Source organism: Euprymna scolopes, chromosome 3 (genome assembly GCF_053919585.1).
Source record: "Euprymna scolopes isolate OS-2025 chromosome 3, ASM5391958v1, whole genome shotgun sequence".
Classification (NCBI taxonomy): domain Eukaryota; kingdom Metazoa; phylum Mollusca; class Cephalopoda; order Sepiida; family Sepiolidae; genus Euprymna; species Euprymna scolopes.
Genome location: NC_136484.1, coordinates 129,303,873 through 129,331,564, shown reverse-complemented (window position 1 = coordinate 129,331,564; position 27,692 = coordinate 129,303,873). Strand labels below are relative to the sequence as shown.

General features: G+C 31.6%; 1 protein-coding gene across 3 annotated transcripts in view; it reads left to right on the top strand.

Annotated features, from left to right (window-relative positions):
- Positions 1–27,692, top strand: part of LOC145259086 (uncharacterized) — a 43,044-nt gene extending 15,352 nt beyond the window's left edge. Inside the window, exons 2-6 of one of the 3 annotated variants that reach the window (XM_080116738.1) lie at positions 1,678–1,786; positions 12,360–12,511; positions 15,305–15,572; positions 23,097–23,167; positions 25,198–26,024. In XM_080116738.1, the coding sequence (XP_079972864.1) occupies positions 1,699–1,786; positions 12,360–12,511; positions 15,305–15,572; positions 23,097–23,167; positions 25,198–25,434 (816 nt within the window). In that variant the 5' untranslated portion in view covers positions 1,678–1,698 and the 3' untranslated portion in view covers positions 25,435–26,024. Of the gene's footprint in view, positions 1–1,468; positions 1,787–12,359; positions 12,512–15,304; positions 15,573–23,096; positions 23,168–25,197; positions 26,025–27,556 lie in introns of those variants that run through there. The other 2 variants (XM_080116730.1, XM_080116748.1) reach the window with 2 other exon arrangements.

The window sequence follows — 27,692 nt, the reverse complement described above, 5'->3', positions numbered from 1 at the left end:
CTTTCTACAAAAAAGAACATTTTTTTTTCCGTAAAAACAAAAAAAATAACTTAAATAAATTGACGTTTTTATTTATTTATTTTTTTGCTATTTGTTCTGCTACCTTTTTCTCTGTCGGCTTTCAGCCTAAGCAGGGGGTTATGTAGCAGAAACAAATAGAACTCTTTTCTTGTGCATCAGTGCCTCCCCTGATTGTGCGATATAGCACATTCTGACCACTCAGAGGCATAGTGCAGGGACCTTCCTTATCCCCTAAGGAACTCTAACAGCTTCCGTTCCGGACGAGAAAAACTCCTTCCTTTCCAGCCAGACGCCAAAGAGAGCAGACCTGTTTCCTCACTCTCTCTCTCTCTCTCTCTCTCTCTCTCTCTCTCTCTCTCTCTCTGCCTACACCGGTATCGACGATTCCCACTTGGGAATAACTACCGGCCAATGGCAGACAAGTTTTATCCAATTTATATCTTTTTGGCATCTTACCCTAACTTGCTTCAATAAAGCTTTTCCTTGTTAAGTTTTACGAAGTTGTTTGTTCATTTATTCAGTAGCTTGTGTCAAATTATTTATTTTATTAGGGAGTGCCCGAAAAGCACTAACTCAACTCCCTAAAACACGACAAATATAATTTTAGGAATGATTGAGCTTTTTACAAAACAACTCAATTATAATTTATATTTCAATTGAACTTAGTTTAATTTCAATTTAATTAAATTGTAGATTATTTGATTTTAAATTAAACATTTGATAATTGCTACATGTCTCTTTGAAGTGGAGTCAACGATGCAATGCTGTGTTCCAGTTTTATCAGGCTACTGTATGACTTTCGATAAGATTCTTAGGGAACATTATGAATCCATCTCATTTCTACCTCTGTCTGTAAAATAATGGTAGCACAACTAGTTTAGAAGAAAATTCTCCGAAATTGGAAGGTCTATGACACATGACGGAGTGCATAATCCACTATTCCTCTAGTCGTCACATTCCGTGAACAATGTTTCTGACAAAGAAGAAAGAATTGTTGTTTTCAAGGTCAGAATATATTCAATTTAACAATAACCGTTGGCAAGTTTTGACTTTGAAGTAGTATTTTTTAGCTTCTTACGTCAAGTAGATTTATGTCTTGTCTGGAGCAATTTTCATCCTCCCCACCTCCCCCCAAAAAAGATTCACAATTTGATAGTTATTGTGTGGTGTGATTAACTACTTCATTTTTCAAGTTTTTGTTCAGCTTTCTCTATTAAATCAATACACAAAGACTCCATACACGCTTGGCCCAAACCCAAGCCCAAACGCAAACCGGAACCTTTTATGCTTGACTGCAAACTATCATGCAAACTAGGCCAATGACTTTTTTTTTCTCCGAAGTTGAATGTGTCATTTTCCTATATATATATATATATATATATATATATATATATATATATATATATATATATATATATATATATATATTGTTATATAACACCTTGTGACAAGCGCGTTTCTTTTTTCTGATTAGCTGATTATTTATAGCAATTTATTTTATTGTTTAGGAGTGGCATTCGAGTGGTGAATACGTAAAATAGTATATCACTCATTCGTTTGATCGTTAGATCGATGGACATATAACTCATACGAAAAACCATCACACTTTTGCATCTACAAACTTTTTTTCTATACATGAATCTGTATTTTTTATAGGAACATCAAACGTGATCAATCATGCCTTCGTTGTCTAATTACAATTTACGGCGACGGTCAACTTCATCAGTGACAAGTGAGAAAGCAAAATACCCTCGATATATGGCCAGTAAGTTTTATCTGTTTTTTTGTTTTTTGTTTATTTGTTTTTTTGTTCATTTAAAATAATTCTTATTTGTAGTAGAAATGATTTAAAAACATTTTTTTTTCTTTAGGTGAGTCAAGCACAACTTCCCTTAGCACAGTTTTTTTTGAGTTATTAGTGTCCACATTGTAAAATCATTTGCGCATATATTTTCCAATTTTATACAAGGAAAAAGAAAACCAATGTGTGTAATGGAGTTTTCTAAAATAATAAATAACTACATCTGTAAACTAGTTTTATTTATATATTCAGATGAATAATCAAATACTATTACGTTGTATTACTTCATAAATTTTCTGTTTTTCTTGAAAGTAGTTTTTTTTTTCTCATATTTTGCAAACGATGTTGATATTTTAGATTCGATTTTCGATTTAACTTGCAATTCACTTTTACATAGTATATGCATGACTATAAAAGAGAAAAAAGGCGAAGAGACAATGTTCAATTGTCAATTGTATTTAAAAAAAAAACTGCACAAACCTTACTTCAAAGCAGCAGATACACTTTTAAAATGTTTTCTCTGGCTTTGGAAGGAACCCATTCAGAGTCGCCATCACTATCTGGGTAATCACTGTTTCTTTGTAGCTCTGTGATGTCAGCGTCTGACTCTGGAGTGTCAGAACCTGGCTGTCCATCACTACCTTTTACCTTCTTGTACCGGTATTCTGAGTCTTTCTTTCTCTCTCCTAACATTGCCCTTGAGGTCCTGTCCTCCCCTTTTTTGTCGCTTTCTCTTCTTTGTCTTTTCTAAATCGCTGAGATCAGGCTCTCTCCATACTGTCTTTTGATTGACCTTTGTCTGTTTCTTTCAGACTTAGCCAGCGTTCGTGTAAATTTACTGATGAAGAAATCCTTTGTAGTTTTCTTGCGATTGACAAAATATCGAATACTTGCAATTTCACTGGTAAGAAATGGCGGGAAAGGCTGAAATATGTAGAAGGGAAGCCTGTTTCATGTTAAACACCTACTAGTTTATGTGCTGGAATCCTTTATGGAATTCCATAACTCAGGGGTATGGAATAAAACTAAAAAGAGTCTAGGAGTGCTCTAATGTAGAACTTATGCTTTGTCAGATGAATATATGCTTGGGAAATTCCATACACTTGGGTTATGGAATTTCCCAAAGCATATGTTCATCTGGCAAAGCATAAATTCTAAATCAGAGCACTCCTAGACTCTTTTTAGTTTTATTGATTGTTTTTTATATATAAGTCACAGTAAATAACAAACTTAGAAGAGTAAAGAGCACATAAGTATAAGTATAATGATGACTGAAATATGAAATGGTTATACTTACCTCAGGCTAGCTCTGGATTGTGTCCTTAAATCAATTAATGTTCACTATACATAGTATAGGCAGCTGCAGTAATTTGAGAGGAAGTCACCTACAAACGCATCTCCATCTTTTCTTAAAGCATTGAATTATTCCCTTTAACTGAACGGCTTTTCAGCCGAGTGGGTATAGGATTACCCCAGGTATGGAATTGCCTGAGGTTAATATATATATATATATATATATATATATATATATATATATATATATATATATATATATATATATATATATATATATATATATATATATATATACTAGCAGTTCAGCCCGGCTTTGCTCAAGCCCTATATACTGTTCAAAACTTTATGTGCTATATATATATTAAAAAGTTAGACTCATGTCCAGGTAAGTCTACATCTTAAATTTCAAGTGTTTAGACTCAAAATTGGCGGAGGAGTTTGGTAGAATCTGCAAAGGTAAACTCTTTAAACTTTGACCTCTAGGTAGCCAAATTTTCGTCCAAAGACTGATTAAAAATAAAGTAGTTCAGTAGCGAATATAGACACCTGAATGCCATCCATGGTGAAATACAAAACAAAGAGTGTGGGTGCTGGAATGTCTCCCTGCTTAACACCATTTTCTTCTGAAATGGGATCAGCCAGTTTTCCTCCAACGTTGACCTCAGCCTTCATATCATCATGGAAGAGCTTTAAGATGGTTACAAACTTGTTGGGACAACTAAGCTTTTTCAGAATCTCCCACAAAGAATCCCTATTGACTGTATCAAAGGCCTTGGTTAAATCGATGAACACCTGATACAGACCCTTTCGCTGTTCTATACATTTCTCCTGTAGTTGTCTGGCTGTAAAAATCGTATCCCTCGACTACTTCTGAAACCACACTGCGACTCAGGCAAAGCATCATCAGCAATGTGCTCCAGCATTCAGTCTAGCATGATCCTACAGAGCACTTTACCGACTATTGACAGCAAAGAGATGCCCCAATAGTTACCACATTCATCTCTGGCACCCTTTCTCTTGTATAGCACCACCATCAATGCATCCCACGAATCCTGTGGAACACACTCATCATGCCAAGCAGTCTGCAACAAGTCTGCCAAGCGTTGCATCATCTTGAGCTCAGAAAATTTTCAGATCTCTGCATGCAACCGATTCAGGTCAGGTGACTTTCCATTGTTCAGCTTATGGACAGCTGCTTCAACCTCCTGGAGAGAGGAAACCTCTGCCAAGATATCCTTGACCGGATTGCTAGGAATCCTGATCAACGTAACTGTTCAGGAGGTCATCAAAATGCTCCCTCCATCTATTAAGAATGTCGGTAGGGTCTCGAAGAAGATTCCCACCATCCCTCGAGCACAGTGGAGTGATATATATATATAATTGTATAAGTCAATTGAATTAAAGGAATAAATTATGAGATGGTCAACATCATGAATTTTGGAATATAACTTTTTGTCAAATATTCTATATATATGCATGTATATATATATATATATATATATATATATATATATATATATATATATATATATATATATATATCCCTCTCTCTATATATATATACATATATATAGATATAGATATATATATACATGCATATATATACATATATATATATACATACATATATATACATATATATATATATACATTCATACATATATATATATATATATATATATATATATATATAAAGCTGAACGTTGACTATTATAGAAAACTGATCACATATAATGATAGAAGATGTATCGAGATACAGGAATGGGTATGTTTGATCTGGCATAATGATGATTCATAAAAATTGTGGGGTCTGCATACGCGCCTGGTCCACAAAGTATGGAAATAAAAGATTTAAAAATGAAAAAAACACGTTTACAAATGTTTTTGATATAGATGTACATAATAATATTTTGATAAGTATGTTTTAACTTAAATAGGGATGGTATAATAAAATTGTGGGGTCTGCGTTTGCGCCTGGCCTCCATAGAATGGAAATAGGCACAAACTTTAATAAAGACTTTTCATATCTATCTGCATAAGTATACTTGGATAATTATGCTTCAGTTTGAAGAAATATTGTATAATAAAATTATTGGGTGTTCGTTTGCGTCTGACCTCCAAAGAATGGAAATATGTCACAAAGTTTAACAAGGTTTTTTTAATATAGATCCACAGAATATTGTGATAAGTGTTTCAGTGTGAACAGGTATGGTATAATAAATTATGGGGTTTATCTATTTTATTTTTACTTTCATCATATTTTGCTTTGGTTTTTATACCCCCAAATTCGAAGCTATCTGCTTACAACCCTTCCTTTTCATAACCTATCATACTTTCATAAATCAGAGTCCATTTTCTGAAGGCTGTTTTTGAACCCAGTCAACGACGGGTACTTTTGCTAGTATATATATATAATATATATATATATATATATATACATACATATATATATAGATATATACATGCATATATATAGATATATATATACATATATATATAGATATATATATGCATACATACGTATATTCATATATATATATAGATATACATATATATATAGATATATATATATACCTACGTATATACATGTATATATATACATATATACATGTATATATATACATATATACATGTATATATACATATATACATATATATATATACAGATATACATATATATATATACATACATACATATATATATATGATGATTGCAACGTATATATATATATATATATATACATACATACATGCATACATACATATATTATATATGGTGAATTCTCTCATCGAAAATGATGAATGAGGGTTCAGTATGCAATCCTCAGCAGCTACTAAGCTCTGTGACACCACATGCATAATTATAGAGCCCCACTCTCACCAATGACTCACTTCAACTTGTAAAACTACTATTGCACAAAGGCAGCATGCATTCAGCTGATCTGTCCGCCACAAGTCAAATGCAAATAGACAAAAGTTTATATAAGCTAGAAATAATAGTAAGAATTAAATAGCCGCAACTAAAAGAATGCATACCGAAATGAGCAAGAAATTTATTTAGTTGCAAAAAATATGAAATTCTGATTTCTGGAAAATTCATAATAATGTTGTGAATAATGAACAATCAACAAGTGCCCCATTATCTAAAAAACCATTAGGTCGCTTGCATGACAACTGAGAAAGCTGACCTGTTTGCCTGGTGGTTTGCCTCCAATGCCACCTTAAATAGTTCAAAACATTCCCTCTCAAATTTCCATTTTGTAGGCAGAAGCTACACTAATAGATCTGAAAATCACCCCTTTTTATGTCCATGAGATAAAAAAAAAACCTAGATAACTTCAAGGCGTGTTGGGCTGACCTCATCCCTGTTATATTAATTAAGAAATGTCCCCATTGAGCTAGTCCCTGTCCTCTGCAAACTCTTCCACAAATTCCTAGTTGAGTCTTGTTTCCCTGATAGCTGGAAAATTGCCTCCGTTGTACCCATATTCAAGAATTCTAGTGAAAGAATTGATCCGTTCAATTATAGACCAACCAGTCTTCTGCCCGTCTTCACTAAAATCATTGTGTCTTTGATCAATTATACATTAGTCTACCATCTTATATTATTCCTAATATTCATAAATGACCTCCCTGATAAAATTTTGTCTGAGATGAGTATATTTGCTGATGACACCATGAAAATAGACATGAGATGGAAAAACGAATGTACACAAATGTAAAGCAATTGCCGAAACTCTAAAAAATGGCATTCAGCCAGTAGTAGAATCGGGTTGTAAGTAGATGGTAACATTTAATGTTGCTAAGACTAAGCTTCTTTCCTTTAACACCTTCAAAAAACCTTCTCAACTACCAATTGCCACGCTGCAGCAAAGAAGGTGGGCTCTCTCTCTACCACGCTAGACAATTACTTATATTAGAGAGCATCCTATATCTTTACAAAGCCACAATTCGTCTAAGCATGGAATGTTGTTGTCACATCTGGCTGGTGCATCTACCAATAGTCTCTCACTCTTAGGTAGGGTAAAAAAAAATGAGTTATATATATAATAGTCTAATAGATCCTGCACTATTTGGCAAGCTCTAACCTCTGTCCAATTTCCACTATGTCACGTCCCTACATCTGTTTTACAAGTACTTTAATGAAATGTACTCTGATACACTCATAACACTTGTGCCGCTCCTCGACATACATACTTCCAACTAACCCGACTAGCAGCAAACTCTCACACCTTCACTGTTAAGGTCGATTCAGGAAAATCTTCTATTCTAATAATTTCTTCCCTCAGACTGCTAGACTTTGGAATTCCTTCCCTGTTTCCTGCTTTTTCTTATTGTATTAACCTGCAAAATTTAAAATGTAATAGGAATAGAAATCTCAGTCCCTTGTTAGACATGTTCCCAATAATGACCTCTTATGCCTTGTCTCCATCTTCATGTCTCTATGTCTCCATCTCCATATATAATATTTTAATTGCAGAAATTCTCTCCTGGTCCAAAGTATCGTAGGTTTTCAACAACAGATGCCACATACAAATTCAATACATCTACCCTGATAGTCATTATCTTATGTAGCTTACGAACACCATTTCTCTCACATTCATTATTGATAATAAAATGCTACATTATATCCAATGAGCAAGACCATCACAATTGTCACATCTACAGAGGAAGGAGTTCCTATTTTTCACTCTCATTATTTAGTGTTCTCACTACTACCAGTTGACACCATGACAAATTCTATATTTTGTACTATATTGTGTTTGCACCACCATTAACTGGTTATTACATACATACACATAGCATACTCTTTCCAATTTTCGATTCACAAATAATAAAGTCTCCCTATCTTGATTCTGTCCATTCTGATTAGCTAAGCTCTGAGAATTCTTATATTCGGGATTAACAGTATTCACATCATAAACAATTGTTAACCTATCAATGAAATATGGTGTTGCTACCTATAGATTTATACCTATTTTTTCCCTTTGAGTACATTGTTGCATTCTTTTTTCTCATATTATGTTGACAAAACATATCGGACCTTTATTAAATGAAATCAAGTACATTTGTTCTTTTCGTTTTTACGTGAAATTTCGCTATTTACATTTACTGCTACATGGCAGAATTTAGGTAGATTACAAACACACGAACACAGAAACACTCAATATAAATAAACATCAGAATGAGAACAGTGAGCGAGCAAGAGAGAAAAAGAGAGAGAAAGTTGTGAAGAATATATATATATATATATATATATATATATATATATATATATTCTTCCCAACCCTCTCACACTCTTTCTCTCTAAAACTTTCTCTTTCTTGCTCACTATTCTCTCACTCTGATTATTATTTCTCTTACATGTTTCTGTGTCTGCGTGTTTGTTTTACCATGCAGCTCACTATGATAAATTTCTATACCAAAAAAAAAAAATTCATCTACCTAATTTACATTCCGCATTTATTTACGTATTTACAGATTCTTGTGAATCAACAGCTACATGAGGATTACAGTATGAAATATGAAGGAGAACATTTTGAACATCTGAACTAGATTTTAAAGTTGATAGCTTTGGCATCAATTTTTTTTTCTTAATTTTGGTTTGATTTTATTTTTATTGACCAATTTTTTAAATTTTGTTGAGATTTTTTTAATAAATATTGTATTTACCTTTTACTTATATTTACCTTTGAAATATATTCACATTAAAAAAATAAAAGATATTAAAAAAAGTTCTAAGTTTTTTTCACTCAAAAAAAAGGGCGTTACATATGCCCCACCCTGTATATGTATAAAAGCAAAAATAATTATTGTTCAAAATTAAACAGAATTGTTTATTTTATAATCGTAGAGTTTTAAGACTTTATATTTGGACATTTATTATTTCAAAATATTCCGTAAATGTAATCCACATTATAACTATTTATGCCTAACAGCTGTGTTCCAAAATTCATAATAATTGGTTATTTAGTTTAGGAGTAAATCCTGTAGATATAAATATATAAACATATATGCTTACCTAACTTATATATATATATATATATATATATATATATATATATATATATATATATATATATATATATATATACATACATATGTATATATATATACATATACACATATATATATATATATATATATATATATATATATATATATATATATATACACTAGCAAGCCACCCGGCATTACCCAGTTGTAAAATATGCATAAATTATATATTTAAATTCATACAGAAACTGAGACATGTGCATGTGAGTTTTATGTTTTTTCTAAACAGTTCACTTCTTGAAGTAAAAAAAAAAAATACTTGAGCTGACATCGCAATCAAAACCTAAAGACCTTGAGTCAAGTACGATAACCATCAGATAAACTTGACATGATTTTTATAAAGTGTTTTCAAACTTACTTATTCTTATCATAAATAAGCTCTCATGATTCACAGCCGTGCATGCGCATTCGTGAAACAGTTGATAAACAGATAAAAATTCGATGACTCCCAAGTAACAATTTTTCAATTTTGACCTCTTAGCAGCCCTTTTTTCTGGATGAAAACCGATTAAAAAGTTGTCTACATGTCTGAATACCCTATATACCAAATTTCAAGTCTGTAGATCAAACATTCATTGAGTATATAGGTTGAGAAGTGTCCTCACACACACACACACACACGCAGACATTCTCAATTTTATATATATATATATATATATATATATATATATACACTAGAAGATGTACCCAGCATTGCCTACTTTTAAAGGTAACGCTATATACCTTTAAAAAAAATGACGTAAAAAAATGGAAAGAAAACGAGACATGTGCATGCGAGTATCATGTTTTTTTTTCTAAATAGTTCACTTCTTGTAAGTAAAAAACAAAATACTCAAGCTGAGAACCACATACCAATTTTTCAATTTTGATCTCTTAGAAGCCTATTTTTCCAGATGAAAATGGATTAAAAAATTTTCCACATCTCTGAATATCCTATATACCAAATTTCAAGTCTGTAAATCAAAAATTTGTTGAGTATATAGGTTGAGAAGTGTCCTCACACACATTCTCACTTTTATAGATATACTAGCAGGCCACCCGGCATTGCTCGGTCGTAAAATATGCATAATATATTTTAATTTAATGCAGAATTCGTCTTTATTTTAAACAGAAATATTGTAGGTATTAAACGTAATGTTAAATTCTTTTAAAAAATGAAAAAAACAAAAAAACAGAAAGAAACTGAGACATGTGCATGCAAGTATTACATTTTTTCTAAACAGTTCATTTTTGTAAGTAAAAAAAATACTTGAGCTGAGATCAAAACCAAAACTTACAGACAGTGAGTCAAGTATGATTACCCCTCGGCCAGCATGACACACCTTTTAAAAAGGTGTTTTCAAACCAACTCATACTTAGCATAAGGAATCTGCAATGTGAACCATTCCCACATGCGCAATCGTGAAACAGTTAGTTAACAGAGAAAGATCCGACTACTCCCACGTGCCAATTTTTAAATTTTGACCCCTTAGAAGCGCTTTTTTTCCAGATGAAAACTAATTAAAAAGTTTTCCACATGCCTGAATAACCGATTGATCAAATTTCAAGTCTGTGGATTAAACATTCGTTGAGTATATAGGTTAAGAAGTGTCCCCACACACATAGATTCCATGAGCAAAGCTTCTTTCTTAGAACTGCACGCCAGTGGAACTCTCTGCCGCTTGCCTGTTTCCCACCTGACTACAACTTGGACGTCTTCAAGTCCAACATAAACAAACTCCTGACAAACCGCCCCCTTAAATAAGACACTCTATCAAAACCCCCAATACTAATGATTACTACAATACTATCTCATTGATTACTGTACACGCAATAACCCTTATCCCTGAGTGGCCTTCGGGCCTTGATAAGTGGTGACCCCCATGTAAAAAAAAAACATAGGCACACACAATTCTCCCTTTTGTAGAATATAAAATAATATATATATATATATATATATATATATATATATATATATATATATATATATCAAAATGGTAAAGTCTGATGGAGCTACTGGATCGTTTTTTTTTGTTTTTTTTGTTTTACATAGGCATCACCACATTATCAAGGCCCAGAGGCCACTCAAGGATAAGGGTTAAAGAGTGTACAGTAGAAATTGGACAATATAGTAATTATTAGTAATGAAAATTTGGTAAATTTGATAACTTATATGGAACGGCTCATCAAAAACTTATTTACTTTAGACTTGAACACAACTATATTGTAGTCAGCCGGAAAGCAGGAAAACGGAAGACAATTCTACAGGCGTGCAGTTCTAAGAAAGAAGCTTTGTTCATGGAATCTACGTTTAGGTTTAGGCACAGATAAAGAGTGGGGGGAATTATTGATAGTGTTTACAGCTAGACGAGTGTTTCTTGTGAAAGTTTGGCGAGGGGGAACCATAGATTGAAGCTCAGTCGAACACTTTCCATGAAAATAACGATACATCAGAGACAAACTCGCAACATCTCTTCTGTGAGATAGAGGTTGCAAGGAGGAGAAAAGGACATCTCCTACGAGGCTACGAAGTCTATTTTGAACTCTATCAAGGCAGGACAAGTCCTTTCTAGCAGCTCCTGCCCAGATGTGGCAACAGCATTCCATCCTTGGACGTACCTGACTCTTATATAGATAGAGAATAGCATCAGCAGTGAGATATTTACCGGATCGATAGAAAGATCCCACCATTTTCCCAGCGGCCTTGGCAACAGATTTGATGTACGTGTTCCATTTAAGATCAGGAGTAATGGTCAAGCCCAGAAGCTTGTCAAAACTTGAGGCCTCCAGAAGACGAGAGCCATTCATTTCAATTGATGCCAAATGTGGATTAGAATGTTGATGATGTAAGGAGAGAAGCTTGGTTTTAGATGCATTAAAAGTAACCAGCCACTCCTTTCCCCATTGTACTACGTGCTCAAGATCAGAGGAGAGAGAATTGGAGAGAACTTAGTCGTTTACTGTCTTAGATGTGCTACCATAAATGGTAGTGTCGTCAGCATAAATGTCTACAAATGATGTAAGGATGTGATTTGGAAGATCATTAATGTAGATCAGGAAAAGAGTTGGGCCCAGGTTGATACGATTCAGTAACCAAAACATTTGTAACTAAGCAGATAAAATGGTAATAAAAAAAATATAGTTAACATCATATTATATGTAAAAAATTCCAGTGAATCTATCGATTTATTGTTTATTTTTACAGCTCAGTCCTGGAATTGTTCTGGGGAACATTCCCTTCAGGATGCAAATTTGGAAACTAAAATCCATGCCTGGCGCCAACCGCTTAAAGAATGGCTGAGCATATGTTACCAAAATGAAACGTTTTATAAAGTCGTTGATTTTCTTCTAGTCACGGTGAGTTCCTACCTTTTTTTTTTTTTTTTTTACATAGGCATCACCACATTATCAAGGCCAAGAGGCCACTCAAGGATAAGGGTTAAAGAGTGTACAGTAGAAATTGGACAATATAGTAATTATTAGTAATGAAAATTTGGTAAATTTGATAACCTTCTTCTTTATATCTAAAAACTGGTGCTTTATATCTAAAAACTGGTGCTTTTTGGAAAATGAAGCAAAACATGAGTAAACATTGAATGAATGTATGCTACTACCAAACATTATTCCTGCTTTCTTGATTGGCTTTGAGGTATTTCCTGATATTTCCAAAATATGATCACTCATTATTATTCACATAACTTACACGTTTCAAACGGTTATCTCCATCTTGGTTGTTGTTGTTGTTGTTGTTGTTGTTGTTGTTGTTTTGTTGTTGTTGTTGTTTATATTAATGCTTCTACCATTGTAAGGCATTCTGGTCTTCTTCAAGTGCATTTTTGATATAGTCGGTAAAGTTATGATACCAATAAATGTAAGAGCACCAGACACAATTAAAAAATAACTAGGAAAAAAACTAAAAGAAATTTGAATCATAGAAAGGATTGAAATTATTCAAAGCATGGCACTAATGAAAACAGTTGGCAAATTAAGAAAAATCCTGGAGGAAGAGAAACAGTTGTATATTAAGATAGATTGAAAAGCATCGATACTATTTGAATAAAGCATGATAATATATAGAGAAAATATTATACCTCTCACTCTCCAATATTAGTGGGGCAGATTGTTGAAACAATCTTTCACTTGGTGATACAAGTACCACAATTGAAATTTGTCAGGTTTGCTTCTGCAGCCATCTTGAATTTTCTGATGGCTAATGTCTTTTTCTTAAAATGTATGTTCTGAACATCATTTATGCCAATTTTGGTGCTTTTATCACTAAGTGAAAAATTCTTATGGAATATTGAGATAACCTGCCCCACTAATATATAGCGGTACTAGCATCAAAGGATTATTGTCACTCAAATTCCAGGGAAAACTACTGACCAATGAGAAATCACTTGCAACAGCTGATAAATAAAGAATATCAAGTGCATATTAGATTAAACTGACTGTGCTGGAAATCTGAGAAGAATTACCTCCGAGGACTGTGGATAAAATCTTTCATTACATCTATAAATATAGATGCCATCTTCTGTTGTTGGCTGAATTTTTCAGCCTTTTCATGGCTTTAGCTTATTTTCTTAGTTTCCTGATTTACGATTCCAGTCTAGTTTTGCACTTTGTTTCGTCCAATCCTTTGGAGGTCAGGGTTTGCTTGTATATTTAGTCCTGAAATTATAGATTTTGGTCCAGCATAGGTTGATAAAATTGTTTCTGAGATGGGTATATTTGCTGATGACACCCCTCTCTATAACAAGTATGAGGGGAAAACAAATGAACACATATCTAAGGAAATGGCAGAAACACTAGAGGATGACCTCCAATCTGTAGTGGAATGGAGACAAAAATGAATGGTCACATTCAATGCTGCCAAGACTAAGCTTGTTTCCTTCAATAATTACAAGAAACCTTCTCTACCACCAATAGCAATGACCAAGAACACATTACCCGAAAGTACTTCCTTTAAACTCCTCGGCGTAACGTATACAGGGAACATGAACTGGAATAGATACATTGAGAGCATTGCCAAAGCTGCTGCGAAGAATGTGGGCTCTCTCTACCATGCTAGAAAACTACTTATGCCTGAAAGTATCCTGTACCTCTATAAAGCCACCATTCACCCATGTATGGACTATTGTTGTCACATTTGGGCTGGTGCATCTGCTACTAGTCTCTCGCTCCTAGACAAGGTTCAAAAGAGAGTCACCAATCTGATAGGCCCTGAACTGGCTTCTAAGCTTCAGCCTCTGTCCCCTCAACGATGTATGGAGTACTGTTGTCACATTTGGGCTGGTGCATTAGTCAGAAGTTTAGCAGCTGTAAGGTGATAGACCAGAGCTTGATTAATTAAGGACTCAAATATTTTGGTGAAAAGCAGAAGAAGGCTAATGGGGCGATAATTTAATGGGTCAGTTCTTTCGTCAGAATTCTTGAAAACTGGTACCACAGAAATGGTTTTCCAGCAGTCAGGAAAGCAAGATTCATTAAGACATTTATTGTAAAGTTTGAAGATAACTGGAGCAACCCCAGCGGAGCATTTTTTTAATAGTACAGCCGGGATGAGATCGGGTCCACATGCTTTTGAGGTGTCTAGGTTTTTTATGATACCATGTACCAGTATAGCAGAAATCGATCATAGTAGTTAAACTTTCAGTAAGAAAGTATTTGCACTTCCTATCTGATGCCTTTATACAGATGATCTTCCCATTAATATGGTTAGAAAGAATTTTTTGACATTTTCCTGGTGACCATAATAAAAATTTAAAAAACCTATAAAAATATTCTCAAATTGTTTTTTTCTTGTTTTATTTTTCTCTTCTTTTTCTACCTTTTTTATTCTATTTCTTTTTAACTTTATTTTCTTTATCTTCTTTCCTACGACTTTTCTTCATTTTCTTTGGGTTTTTTTTCTTATTCTTTTTTCCACCAATTATTTTATTTATTCATTTTGTTAACTTCATTTCTCCTTTGTTTTCATGTACTACTTTTCTCCCTGATACAAATTAGTAAAACAGTTGACCTTTGCCAAACGTGCATTGATTCAAGGGAGATAATTCATTAGTTACAACCCATAATTCTTGATTCTCATCTTGTCATTGCAGCAATTGCTATCATTTTGATGATTTCCATAAATTTTTTGATATTTTTCAGATCAAAGATGCCGAAGAAAAAATGCAATCCTTTGATTTTAAATTGCCATCAAAAAATGAGGGAGCCGTTGTTGCAGTCAATCCCAATTTAATGCCGTCGGTCTTCCGTAAAGAGAATTGGGAACAATTTCTTATAAACCTCGGATTTGTATTGGAGATGCCTGATACTCTTCCGCTTTACAACGTTACTTTAGTGTCAGTGTTACTTTCACATTCCATTTCTATCAACCTCTTAATGGAAATTCGCTATTTACTGACCTACCTGAAAGGTATGATCCCACATTTCCATTTCAAGCAACAACAACTTATTTATGATGATTAGACTTATATAATTATGAATAACCTAAAATTTTTCTTGACCTCTCCTGAATACGAGCTTAGTCTATTATAACTATACAAGCAGTATACGCAATAAAGAGTTGTATAAATGATGCTAAGAGGTTTTTCTCTGTAAATATGTGTGATAAAAAGTCCAAGGCATATTGCAAGAATGATTGAAAAATAAAATTATGCAAAGAGTAATGAGTGAAGGATAAGAAATTAAGAGTATTGTGTATATATATACATATATATATATATATATATATATATATATATATATATATATATATATATATATTAGTGTTGGGACGATTAATCGGAATCGGGAATCGGAAAAATCGGAAGATTTGAGGAGTATCGGAATCGGAAAAATTGATGCCTATTTTCCGATGCCAAAATGATTCTTTTAATTGTCTTTTTTATTTTATTTTTATTAAAGTAAAACCTTCCATTGCTGGTAATAATAATAAAATAATAAATATTTATAGCAAAATACCAGTAAAGGTAAAATCGATAGATCATCCTCCAAAAGTGTATTTTGACGTTTAGGAAAATATCTGCATATTTAACATGTGTTTTTATGAAAATCGAGGAAAATAACAATCTTATAGTTAAATAATTAGAGATTTATAAAGAATCAGAATCGGTATCAGTAATTGCATTGGAATCGAGAATTTAGCGTAGAATTGGTAATTGTATCAGAATCGAGAAAAATATTGGAATCGTCCCATCACTAATATATATATATATATATATATATATATATATATTTTAAATTTGATTAATTTTCTCAATATTTAAGTTATGCTTACCAATTTTAATATGTAGGTAGATGAGCCTCTCTGTGACATTTTGAGATATAGTAAGATATCATAGTCTACTTATTCTAATTTTATTGACACAACTTAATCTAGGGTATGTTTTTCACAAGGTCTAATTTTAGTTATGAAAAATGATGTTACTCAAATGTCCACCATTTTCATTTTCACTCTTGTGCTCTCTGCAGGGCATTGTCCAGCACATCACAATGTTTCAGGGTTATGACCCTAATTTCCTCCTCTATATTGTTTTTAAAGGCATTTATTGTGGCTGGTTTTATTGCATTGGGAGTAGAGGAATTTCTTGTGTTGAAGTTTCGTCGAAATTCTCTTTTAGTTTCTGATATTGACTCATTCAATCGAAAATACGACTCTACGATAAATATCCGCTCCTCGGTAGTGTACGACTCATGATGACCTTGGAAGGGTTACTCTAGATGATCTGAAAAAATAAAAGAAAAATATAAAAAATTAAGAAAGTTATGAATTTTTTTTAACCATCAGCTTCGTTTGGGACACCCTGTATATGATGCCAATCACACATTAGATAATCAAGTGAATTGTCTTATTGAATATTAGAGTGAGATAATGTTTTCAAGACAATCCTAGTCAAAAAGGTAAAGCTCAATATATAAAAATAGAGCAAAATATAAGTTCAATGATTAAAGTTAAATTCTGTAGAATCTGGATATTTGTACATCCGTATACGTGTTGTTATATTCGGTGGAGGTATATACAATGCAGTTGAATATTGACCTCCAATATGATATAATGTCTCTGCACCCCTAAAGATTCTGGATTTTTTTCTAAACATCAACACCAGTTGATCTTTACCTCGTCGAAAATGGTTACCATCTTTTATACCCCTGGAAATAACAGTATGGGATCTTTACAAATTCTCGATGTTACTTCAAATTTGAAGCCTTTTTCTAATGTAACGGATCACTCTATTACCTCTATTACCTCTAACCTTCCCCTTGTATTATTATTTGTGGCAGAAATATCCCAGAAATAATTTAATCCTTCCTGACGTTGGATTGCCCAGGCTATATGATATCCCTTGTCTATGACTTTTAAATAACTTTTTCAATATATGTGCTCATGAGCAAATATGTTTATTCATAGCTGATAATTTTGCTAATTGCATTTAATTTCTTCTTATGATATGAGCCATTATTGAAAATCCATGTATTAAGGAAATAAATATAATTCTTTTCCATATATTCCTTGTTTCAAACAATAAATTCTTAACTTGAATATATTTTTATACATATTTCAATCTACAGAATTTAACTTTAATCTTAAAACTTAAATACACACACACACATATATATCTATATATATAAAAATGTAAATGTTGGTTCGTTTGGAGTTAATTGTCTAAAAAACCACTGGACGGATGGCTTCCACGTTTTGGTATAATATGTTTACTATATCCATGTGTGTTTTTATATATTCCTTTTTAATTATAACATTATACTTAATTTTTCTATGATAAATAGGTGGATTTCTTTGTACCGAGAGGCCATTTTTTTTATTTAGGGACAATTATTTATTACCGCTTCCTGTCACGTGACCAGTGTTACAATTTAGCGGTTTTCCTGCTAGATCTGGAGATTTCGTTTACAATCTAGCGGGAAATTCTAGAAAATCTGGAGGTATTTGGCACCCAGACACCCACATTAGATTGCTTGAAAATACTTTAAAACATAAAATAAACTCATTCATGTAAGTAAAAAAAAAGTAGCATTTATTGCCTTTGGTAACAATTATTTATTGATTATTTGTTTTGTTTTTCACCTTTTTTTCGACTAACCATTCTTAAATCTCACTATAAAATCGATTTTTCCAAGTACATTTTAGGTGGGGGGGGGGCATTCCAATCTCCCCGAAGGGGTTTGTATTACTGTACATGGGTTTGTATTACTGTACACATAGATTCGAAAAAGTTGTCAAAAAACAAATATATAACAAATAAATGTTATCAAAGGCAAGATAAGTTACTTTTTTGCCAAACTGGCTAGCGATTTTCTGGACATTTCTTTCTCCTGATCTTGCGGTTTTTTTTTAAATCTCAGTTGACAACATTGCATCACTAAAAAAACACCAAAGGCTTAATGTAAACAGAATGTGTTTACAATATCGGTAAATTTTCAATGAGTTTATTGATAATGTAACCATGTGATTGAACTTTAATTTAAATTAACCACACGTGGTCGCAAAATGAATGCCGACACTCAAAGTGTATACACATTTTGATTCCTCCCTTTACTTAAAAATTCACCAAAAATCAGGAAATTAACGAATTTTAATGAAAATTGCAGTATTTTTCAAATAATGATCGCAGAATATAATGAACTAATTATTTTTACTTAACTCTTGGTAAAAATGTTTTATTTTGTTTAAACAAAAACTACCTTTACTAAAGTTATGGTTTTCAGTAGTAAATAAAAAATGCAAGAATTTATTTTTGCTTTTTTTAAAGCATCGTAATTTGTAACAATAAAAAATAATTTTTACAGTAACATTATGAAAAAAGCCCCTAAAGTCCGTATTAATGTATTCGATATAACTCGAAGAAAAATGAATTATCGGATACTATTCAGGAAATTAAATATTCAATTAGATTCCTATTTCAGTCACCTAAATTATTTAGGGTGAAATGAGTTTAGGAATTTATAGCCAAACCTAAATATTATTTTTTTGGTAAATATCCAGATACGCTACTACAGAACACCGACCACTCTAATTTGTTTGGGGGGGGGGATGTGATGTTGGGGCGCGCTTAATTAATGATGGAAGTATTTTTCTGTTTATTTTCTTAACATCTGTTAAAAAAAAAATAATTTGTACATTCTCTTGAAAAAAAGAATCACACTTCTCTCTACTTTCACATGTGTTCCATTTTAACAAACTGAGCCACAGCAACGCGTGGCCGGGTACAGCTAGTATATATATATATATATATATATATATATATATATATATATATATATATATATATATATATATATATAAAAATAAACATAAAATATTTATGTCTCGGCAGTAGAGTGAAAAGCATATCTTATTTTTCTTTTATTAATATTATTCAAATTTTTTTCCTTTTTTTCTTGTACACATTTTTGTGAATTATTCCATGGATTTCTGCCTTTGGATTATTATGGACCATCTTCTTCCAATTACGGGATTTTCTTGGATTTTAATTGTGCAAATAGAAATTCAATTAACTTTCTTGAAGTTATATATTTGGATTTTACCGTCACTGGATTTTTTATCTTCCACCAGACTATCCATTCATGTGTAATCACCTTTTTCTTCACCATATTCACTCTGCTTCACTTTTTTGTTATCAAGTAAGATCTATGACTGACTTGTTTCATCAAATACTTTTGCATGCAAAATTCGAGCCCGCATTTTGCTAATTCCTAACCTCTGATGAGAAGGAAAGTATTTCTTCGAAACTCTGCGGATTAAAGACTATCCACTTATCTAGTGTTTCCTTTTCAGATTAAATATGTTTTTAACTCATTTCAAAGTGTTTTTTAACATGTTTTATTAACTGTTTGCTCGTATATATATATATATATATATATATATATATATATATATATAATCTTAGTTTATTGTTTTCCAGAGGTTAAGTAACCAATGAAGTTTAACGAGGTTAATACAAGAGTGCTCAATACCAGAGTAGAGTATACTCTTTATTTGTTTTTGCATAAGCAGTAATATGTTGCTACACAGTTATGAGCATGTTTCGGTCAGCTAGTTACTAGTAACTAAAGGCCTTTTTAGGTGATACAGCTTATACAAAAGCAAAATTTACAGTGAAAATATCAGGTCTTCCTCATCACAATGAGTTAATATCCGGAGGTTCCGTCAAATGTTGTAATGTTTTTATTTACAAAGCCATTTTGACCTTGGGGAGGGGAGAGTGTTTTGTCACTATTCTTCCACCTTACGATTGAATAAAAAAAAAAAATAGCGTGAAACTTGAATTTAACCTGAAAACACTTTTTACAAAAATAGTGCAGTAATGAAATTGCACAAGCACCAAATTTTAAAGTTGATCTCAGATGCATATGATGGCAGAGCACGATACCATCCGCCATCATATGCTTCTGAGAAGGCTGAAGCACAGATTAGTTGCAAAACACCCTCCCCATATAAAGAATGGCTTTCAAAATAATGACATTATTATTTCATCATGAAACAAAAAATAAACCCAACAGTTAAAAACTTACTCTTGCGTTCTTTCTTTTTTTTTTTTTTTTTGTTAAACAATGTGTATAGCTTAAATAAAAATATAATCACATGGTAACATTTTCAATAACGTGATTAAATTTAACCCTTTTAAAGTTTATTAGGAAGATTAAATTAATCCAAACTTTAGTACTTACATATTTTTGATATTGCGCTATTTGTAAATATTTTTTTAGGTTAAAATCGAGTTTCACGATATTTTTAAATAATTTTTTTTTTAATTGTTTTTTTTTTTGTTGTAATTCAAATTTATTACAGAGAAAAAAGATTATCAAGAAAAACTGCTTATCTTTTTTTTTAAACAACAGTATTGATTTTGTGTCCAATTTTGTTTACAACTTTAAGGTAAGTGAAATAAATAACAGGATATTATATATATATATATATATATATATATATATATATATATATATATATATATATATATATATATATATATATATATATACGAGCAAACAGTTAATAAAACATGTTAAAAAACACTTTGAAATGAGTTAAAAACATATTTAAGCTGAAAAGGAAACACTGGATAAGTGGATAGTCCTTAATCCACGGAGTTTCGAAGAAATACTTTCCTTCTCATCAGAGGGTAGGAATTAGCAAAATGCGGGATCGGATTTTGCATGCAGAAGTATTTGATGAAACAACAAGTACGTCAAAAATCTTAATTGAAAACAAAAAAAGTGAAGCAGAGTGAATATGGTGAAGAGAAGGTGATTACACATGAAGTCTGGTGGAAGATAAAAAATCTAGTGACGGTAAAATCCAAATGTAAAACTTATATATATATATATATATATATATATATAACTATTTTTTAATTATATTTGATCTTTTCAGCTGCAACAAATATTGAAATTTTTATGAACCTACATTTATTTTTTTAGTTTCCGTAGCATGAAATATGGGGGAGGGGGGTATAGCACCTAAAATAAAATATTTCCTCTAATATATTTAATTTATTATGTAAATTTATTTAATATTGAAAATTCCAGGAAAACTTAACTATTATTTGATTTTTTCTAGATTTTTTAAACATGGGTACGTTTACGGCATCACAAACGTCACTACATAGGAACGTTGTTTTAAAGCATCAATAATGTAAACACGATTTTTGTCTTGCATTTTCATTATTTTTTTTAATGCTGTAAACAATTTATAAAAAATATTAGCAGTTTATTTAAAGCTTCTTCTTTTAAATGGTAAAAAAGTTAGGAGGATAATATTAAATTACAGTTACATTTTAGGGGCATCACAAACACTGCCAATGTTTTGTTACATACAGAGGATGGGGTTAAAACTGTGGTGCGTGTTGGAGGTACCTATTATACACTTATTAAAAAAAATGAAACAACTGATTAGGCTATTTTGGCAGAACAGCCCTGCTTCTTTTCTTCGACTTTAGTAATTTGATATTTAACACGTTGATTATTAAAAATAACATGTACATTTACGTTTAACATAGATATCGTTCTCGAAAACAAATATTGCAGGTGCTCTGTTTTTCATTAAATTTTATAAGCATGTCCAAAAAAACTAAGCTGTTGGTTTAAATCTACAGTAGATGAACTTCTGACTTATTGATGTCCACTTATTGATATCATTTTTTTTCTCAGAGATTAGCTGTTTCTAACTGACAGCATGGACAGACACAAAGACAGAACCACTCATCTTTGCTTTTTATGTCGCGATTTTAAATAATATACCCATCAGCATTTATTTAAAAGATTTTAAAAGATGCCCTTGCTCTTCATAAAAAATATCATTGCTAAACCTAACATACATTTCTGCAGGGAAAAAAAAGATAAAGCTCATCAAATTCTAAATTCGAATTACTAAATTCAAATTTTTAAATTCGAATTAATTTTTTGTTCATAATCTTTTTTTTTGCATTTGTCATTTTTGTTTGCATTCAATTTATTTTTATTTTTATTTTTTTAAATTTTAAGTAATATTTTATTTAATTAATTTTTTGTTCATAATCTTTTTTTTTGCATTTGTCATTTTTGTTTACATTCAATTTATTTTTATTTTTTTTTAAATTTTAAGTAATATTTTATTTAATTAATTTTTTGTTCATAATCTTTTTTTTTGCATTTGTCATTTTTGTTTGCATTCAATTTATTTTTATTTTTATTTTTTTAAATTTTAAGTAATATTTTATTTAATTAATTTTTTGTTCATAATCTTTTTTTTTGCATTTGTCATTTTTGTTTACATTCAATTTATTTTTATTTTTTTTTACACATTTATTTTATTTTTTTTTAAATTTTAAGTAATATTTTATTTAATTAATTTTATGTTTTATCTGAAAGATATAAATTGAAATGCTTTTACCAAATGTGATTAAAAAATTGTTTATGTTTTTATTTATTTATGTTTTTTCAGAACTTCCATTTTTTTGTGTGAGAGCAATCTTGTCTCTGGAACCAAATGACGGAAATAATTTATTTCGTGCTGTAAGTACATTTTTCGTTTTACTAGCTGGAGAGTATTAAAAATTAACCCCTGTCGGACTTCTTCAGTGATGCTCCCACAAAATGAAGAATCTAGGTTCCCCGAGTAAACAATGCAAAAGTTCTTATTAGAGTAGGGTAAGAACTAGATATCTGTTATTCTTTCATATAATGTGCTTGTATTTCATGATTTTCAAACGTAAATAAATGTGTTAACCATAATTTTGATTTGTTCTAATGATGGATGTTTAGAATATACATAGGCGGCAAAAAGAAAGTCCGCACCTGTAATCTTTTCAAAAACTGCAAATTTAAGCTAAATTTAATGTAAACTATTTAAACAAACTATATCTCATTTGATTGGCCTTTTATTCTTCTATAATTTTATCTGTTCATATTTGACTTTTAATTGAAATATTCTAGTGTTCACGTCAATATAAAAAAATAACTTCAAATTGAGGAGGCAAAAAGAAAGTCCGTACAATGGAAAATTGTTATTCAAATGTAACTTTAGGACATTAATGCAACACAAATAAAATAGGAACACAATGAACTAGTTAATATTTAGTAGCATAGCTGTTCTGCAATTTGACAGCCTGCAATCTTTTGGGAATTCCTTGAATTAGATTGCAGCAATACTCTGGGGAAAGGGCATCTCACTTTTCTTTAATTTTTGTACAAAGTTCTTCCAAATTTGAAATTTTATCATTGCATAGTTGTTGCTTGATGTAATGCCATACGTTTTCGATAGGATTGAGGTCTGGAGATAGTGCAGGCCAATCCAAACACGGAATATCATGCTCTTCCAGGAACCTCTTGACATTGCCAGCTGTGTGAATGGGAGCATTATCCTGCATGAAGATGGGATTATCATCCAAATTCCAACCAAAGTAGGGTAGAAAATGCTCAGTCAACATATTAATGTACTTGGTCGAATTAATTCGACCTTGCAAGCAAACTATAGGCCCTGGACCATTGGTACTAATAATGCCCCACACCAAAACTGAACCTCCACCACCTTGCAGAATTGGAACGGAGCACCTAGGATTAAATTCTTTGTCTTTCCTCAGACGGACGTACTGCCTACCATCACTGCCTAGCCTATTGAATTTGCTTTTGTCACTAAAAAGCACTTTTGACCAATATGAAGAGTCATGATCTTCATTGCATCTGACGAAGTTCAGACGGCGCTTTCTGTTCCTTACAGAAATTATTGGCTTGCATCTTGCAACATATCCTCGCAAATTAAATTCCTTTAATCTGTTCTTGAGAGTAGAAAAAGAGCACTTTTTAACAAGATTGCACTGTTATTGGATTTGGGGAGCCATTTCAAATCTGTTTTTTAGGCTGCAGATCTTGATAGCATTGTCTTCCCTGTTAGAAGTAACTCTAGTATGACCAGATTTAGGGGCATCACAAACACTGCCAATGTTTTGGTGCTTTTGCACAGTATTTCGTACCATTTTCTCATCACATTTCAATCTACGGCCGATTTCTCAATTGGTTAAACCAGAAAGGTAGAGATTAATGAGCTCCTGATGATCACTAAGAGAAAGTTGTGGCATATGGACTAAATGTTACGTTGTATAACTTGGAACAACAATAAGTACAATTAGAGATGATTTGTTGCCGGATGGTGGATATTTTAAACTGATTAAGGGGCGATAATTTAAGCTGGTTTTAAGCGAATTTGTTGTTGCGGACTTTCTTTTTGTCTTCTTAACTTGAAGTTATTTTTTTAAATTGATGTGAACACTAGAATATTTCAATTAAAAGTCAAATATGAATACGTAAAATTATAGAGGAATAAAAGGCGAATAAAATGAGGTATAGGTTGTGTTAAAAGTTACATTAAATTTGCGATTTTTGAAAAAATTGCAAGTGTGGACTTTCTTTTTGCTGGCACTGTATGTTTAATACACGAGTTGCAAATTAAAAGAACATATTTTCTAATAGCCATCTCAGATAGGGCTTACAATATTGATGTATTCTATATTTCCTTTTCATGTTTTTTCTTTTCATTTCATTTCTAGTTAACTGATGTGGCCGTTCATCACTTGAGCTTTGAGAATTCTTTGTACAGACAATCAGCCGAAATACTTTACAATCAAAAGACGGCATTTCTCAAAGAACTAGGATTCTCAAAATCCTCAAGCGTTTTACATTGGCAAATGAAACCAGAAATAAAAGAGAAATTAACGATGTACATATTTCTGTTGAAAATGTTCTTCAGTGATGAATTGAGTGAAATTAAGCCCATCGAAGTATGAAGGCAATGTTACACATGATGAAGGCAACAAACGTTACATGTGATAAATGCAACAAACGTTACACATACTAGTCATTACATGTAAAAAAAAAAATAACTTATTCCTTTTGGATTTTTTTTATTTTCCATACAAAATGAAAATGATGTAGTCATAACCAATAGCCTGTACACTTTCACATGACATTATCACATTGACACACTGGTTCCTGTCAGATCACCATAGTTCAGCAATGTTCTGCTTGGTCAGCATTAAAATGGGTAACCATTTGAGAATACCACATGCTGTATGTGGAAGAGCTCTCTGCTTATCTCAACATTGTTTCCAGTTGTTCTGGACCTTTCCTTGTCAATGGAATCAAGCAGTGCCGATTCAGGAGAGGTATGTGAATCACTAATTCTTTTCAGAAATCTATGGATACATCTTTTCTTACTGCTGTCTAGTTGCTTCATTAAAAATGTCATTGTAGGAAGAACATTTGACTGTGATATGCAGATTTTTTTTCGATGGTGTAAATAAGTGAACATTAATAGTTTTGAGAGATTTCGGAGCGAGAAAAATGTTTTATTAGACCGACTTTTAAGCTAAAGTCAGTATTAATGTGTTTAATGTTCTTTTTCATCAAAAAAGTGTAAAAAAAAAAAAAAAAAAAAAAAAAAAAAAAAAAACCTGACAAGGCACTGAGAATGTTAATGAAACAAACGATCATAATATTCCTTTTGACGTTATATAAAAACAAAAACATTACATGAGATAATGTTGTATTTGACACTGGTTAGGGATAATGAGTGACGTCACATAATTTTGCTGTAAATTTAAAATGATCTCCCCATTTATAATTGTCTCTTTCTACATTACATAATAATATAGTATATCATTATTGATGTATTCATTTTTTTTTTTGTGGACTATTATCCTCATCTTCATAGTTGTTGTTTCACCACGTTTTGGCCAACTTATCCTCTAGCCTTCTTCAGGTGATTAACAATTATGAAGATGAGGACAACAGTCTGAAAAAAAAAAAATTAATACACAAATTATGAAGCCTCATCTCAAAGGATTAAAATATATATATATATATATATATATATATATATATAAGTTTATCATCAGATAAACAATTAGATTAATGTCTAATAACAAATGCAAAGGCGTGATATTTTATAGATTTGCTGAATTTGTTGCTGAGAACAAAGGCGTCAGTTTAAATGAAAATTTGCAGTTGATAACAATAACAATACTCCTAACCATGTATTTTTTTTTTAAAGTAAACAAATTAAAGTAAATATTATTTTTCTTAACGGTGGCCAGTTAAAGTTAAATATCAATTTCTCTGATTCAAGGTAATTGCTGTCTAATTCCAAGAACCTGTAACATTTTCCCAGAACCAACACGTTGTAGTTTCCAGTCGCAAGCCTCTTTTTGTTTTGTATGACATTTTCTCATTCTCTCGTTACTGCTATGATCTCAAACATTCTTCCTGTTTCTAACGTGATCTCATTTTTAAAGTCTTTATTTTTCATCTACCAGTGATGTAATTTTCGCATGCATTCACATCCATGCTCACTTTAATTTTATAGATTAGATAAAATTTATTTTATGGAAAAATAAAAGCATGGAAATTAAAAATTTTTTTTTGTGTTTGTAAACATGAATTTAATGTCATTAAAAATGTATTTGATACTGTATGAAGAAAATATGGGATATTACATGATAATATTGTAAGATTAATGTTTAGCTTAATGTAAGCATGAACAATAACTGCAGATATTATTAAAATGTGGTTACACAACAGAAAAAAAATCCATAACAATAGCTGTAATCTTTGCAGCAAAGTCGGTTTACTTTGAATGTTTGTTTTGTATTGGTAAATGTACTGCTATTAGTGGGTGCGTCAAAGACTTATATTAAGAGGCTATTCAAACAAACACCAAAAAGCGACTGGCTTGAATAGCCACCATCTTTCTTTCTCCTGTTTATTTGGATATGCCATCCTCTTCACTTCCAAAATCAAGTTAGGGTTTTCACAGGAATGTGTTAACTCAATATTTTTCAACTAATCAAAATCGTTTTAAACTCCAAATCTAACAAGCCTATCTAAAATTAACAAATCTTATTAAAACAGTGACCTGGTCAATGAAATGAGAGTTCTTCCAGATGATGCCTGAGGTATGTTGCAACACACAGCATCAACAACACCCATCCAAGAAACAGTGAAGTGAGTACCTCAAACAGAAAATCCTTTAAGCTTGCTGCTCTCT